At 64.9% G+C, this 2284-nt stretch overlaps 1 protein-coding gene across 1 annotated transcript in view; it reads left to right on the forward strand.

Moving 5' to 3' along the window:
• OPLAH (5-oxoprolinase (ATP-hydrolysing)) overlaps window positions 1-1854 on the forward strand; it is a gene marked incomplete at its 5' end in the record, with an annotated part of 29295 nt that extends 27441 nt beyond the window's left edge. The window contains 5 exon segments of the mRNA XM_010003153.1: window positions 2-66; window positions 130-261; window positions 850-984; window positions 1439-1588; window positions 1831-1854. Coding sequence (XP_010001455.1) covers window positions 2-66; window positions 130-261; window positions 850-984; window positions 1439-1588; window positions 1831-1854 — 506 coding nt within the window.
• Window positions 1855-2284: the final 430 nt, after the last annotated feature.

Consider the following 2284-nt stretch of genomic DNA (forward strand, 5'->3'; position numbering starts at 1 on the left):
CTGGTCACCGGGCTGCTCCGCCTGCATGGGCTGCCCGCCGTCCAGGCCTACATGGCTCACATCCAGGTGGGTCCCACCACCCCTCATCCCCCCAGCAACCCCCGCCCACCCTGACCGCCCCGTCCCTAGGCCAACGCCGAGGTGGCCGTCAGGGAGATGCTGAAGGACTTCGCTGCGCGCTGGGGCTCGGCGGTGGAGGCCGAGGACAGCATGGACGATGGCTCGCCCATCCGGCTGCGGGTGCAGGTGGACCCCCAGGAGGTGAGCGGGGGCCTCGGGATCGGGGGGATCCACCCTGGCACCAGGTTACCCCTCCAACAGCACCAGGATATCCCCCAGCACTGGGTTCTCCCCAGCATCAGGATCCCTCCTGCACCAGGATCCTCTCCAGCCCTGGGATGCCCCCTGGACCAGGAATAACTCAAGATTCCCCCTCCCACCCCATTCTCATGATCAACCCTGGCCCTGCAATCTCCCTCAGCCCTAGGATGCTGAAGATTCTCCTTCTGGCCCTGGGATGTAGGAGATCAACCCCAGCCCTGGGATCCCCCCCAGCCCTGGGATGCCCCTGGCCCCGAGATGCTAAGGATCTCCCTGGTTCCAGGATTCTCTCTGGCCCGGGGATCTCCCCCAGCCCCAGGGTGCTGGAGGCCCCCTCAGTCCCAGGATTCTGCTCTGAGCCCTAGGATGTGGGAATTCCCCCCCCAGCCCCAGGATGCCAGAGATCTCCCTCTGGGCCTGGGATGAGATTTCCTCCACCCAGCCCTGAGATCCCTTCACCTCACCCCCCCAGGGATGGTGTTGGAGGATCCTCCCCAGCCCACCCCTGGTCATCACTGTCCCCCCCAGGGCAGTGCCATCTTTGACTTCTCGGGCTCGGGGCCGGAGGTGTACGGGAACTGCAACGCCCCCCGCGCCATTACCCTCTCGGCCCTCATCTACTGCCTGCGCTGCATGGTGGGACAGGACATCCCCCTCAACCAGGTGGGGCAGGACCCCCAGCACAGAAGAACCCCCTCTGTGGGACCCCCCAGCTGTGGGACCCCTCCGCAGAGGACCCCTGGGCTGCAGGATCCCCCAGCTGCACAAATTCCAGCCTGTGGGACCCTCTGGGATGCAGAACAGGGGGTCTGGGACTCCGATCCCTTGGGACAGAGGGAGACCTGAGACACTTTTTACCTGGGAGTGGGGGCTCTTGGGACCATGGGGTCTGGAACCCAAATCCCCTGGGACAGGGAGAGTCTGGGGCCCTGATCTCTTGGGGTAGGGGGGGTCCTGGGAAACTTTTTCCCTTGGGATGTGTGTCTGGAACACTGATCCCTTGAGGTAGGGGTCCTGGAACCCTGTTCCCTTGGGACAAGAAGGGGCACAGGGGCTCGGGGTGCTGCCAGATCTGTGGGGGTCCACCAGGGCTGACAAGCCACCTGCTTCCCCCCAGGGCTGCCTGGCCCCTGTGCAGGTGGTCATCCCCAAAGGCTCCATCCTGGACCCCTCGCCTGAGGCTGCTGTGGTGGGGGGCAATGTCCTGACCTCCCAGCGTGTGGTGGATGTCATCTTCAGGGCCTTCGGCGTCTGTGCCGCCTCCCAGGTAGGGACTGGGGGGACGGGGAAGTCTGGGGGGTTGGGGATCCTGGGGGTTGGAGGGCCCAGCGTGCTGGGAGGTCCAGGGGTCAGGGGTCCTGGATTGCTGGGTATCCAGCATCCTGGGGGTCCTGGGAGTCAGGTAGTCCCAGAGGTCCAGGTTTTGGGGGTCCCAGTGGTGGGGAGTCCCAGGTGTCAGGCATCGTGGGGTTCCCAGGGGTCAAGGGTCCTGGTTTGCTGGGTGTCCAGAATGCTGGGGGTCATGTGGGTTAAGGGTCCCAGGTGCCAGTGGTTCAGGAGTCCTGAGATACTGGGAGTCCTGGGTGACAAGGATCCCAGGGTTTGGGAGTCTTCGAGGTCCCGGGGGTCAGGAATCCCAGGGTGCTAGATGTGCCAAGGTTGGGGGTCCTGAGGTACCAGGTGTGCCAGGGGCCAGGGGTCCTGGGCATATCCAGGGGTCTTGAAGGTCTTAGGCATCTGGGCTCCTGGGTGTTTGGGAGCTGAGGTTCTGAGGTGTCAGGGCTCCCAGGAATCCAGAGTGCTGAAGGTTCTGGGGGGCCAGGGGTTGCAGGGTTTGCCAGTCCCACGGGGTCAGGGGTGCTGGGGGTCCATCCCAGGGGTTGGGGGTTCCAGGGTGTTGAAGGTCCTGGGAATCCCAGGGGATGGGGGTCCTGGGGCTCAGGGTCTGGGGACCCAGGGATTG

The sequence above is a fragment of the Chaetura pelagica genome, unplaced genomic scaffold (assembly GCF_000747805.2).
Source record: "Chaetura pelagica isolate M959 unplaced genomic scaffold, ChaPel_1.0 scaffold828, whole genome shotgun sequence".
In the NCBI taxonomy this organism is placed as follows: domain Eukaryota; kingdom Metazoa; phylum Chordata; class Aves; order Apodiformes; family Apodidae; genus Chaetura; species Chaetura pelagica.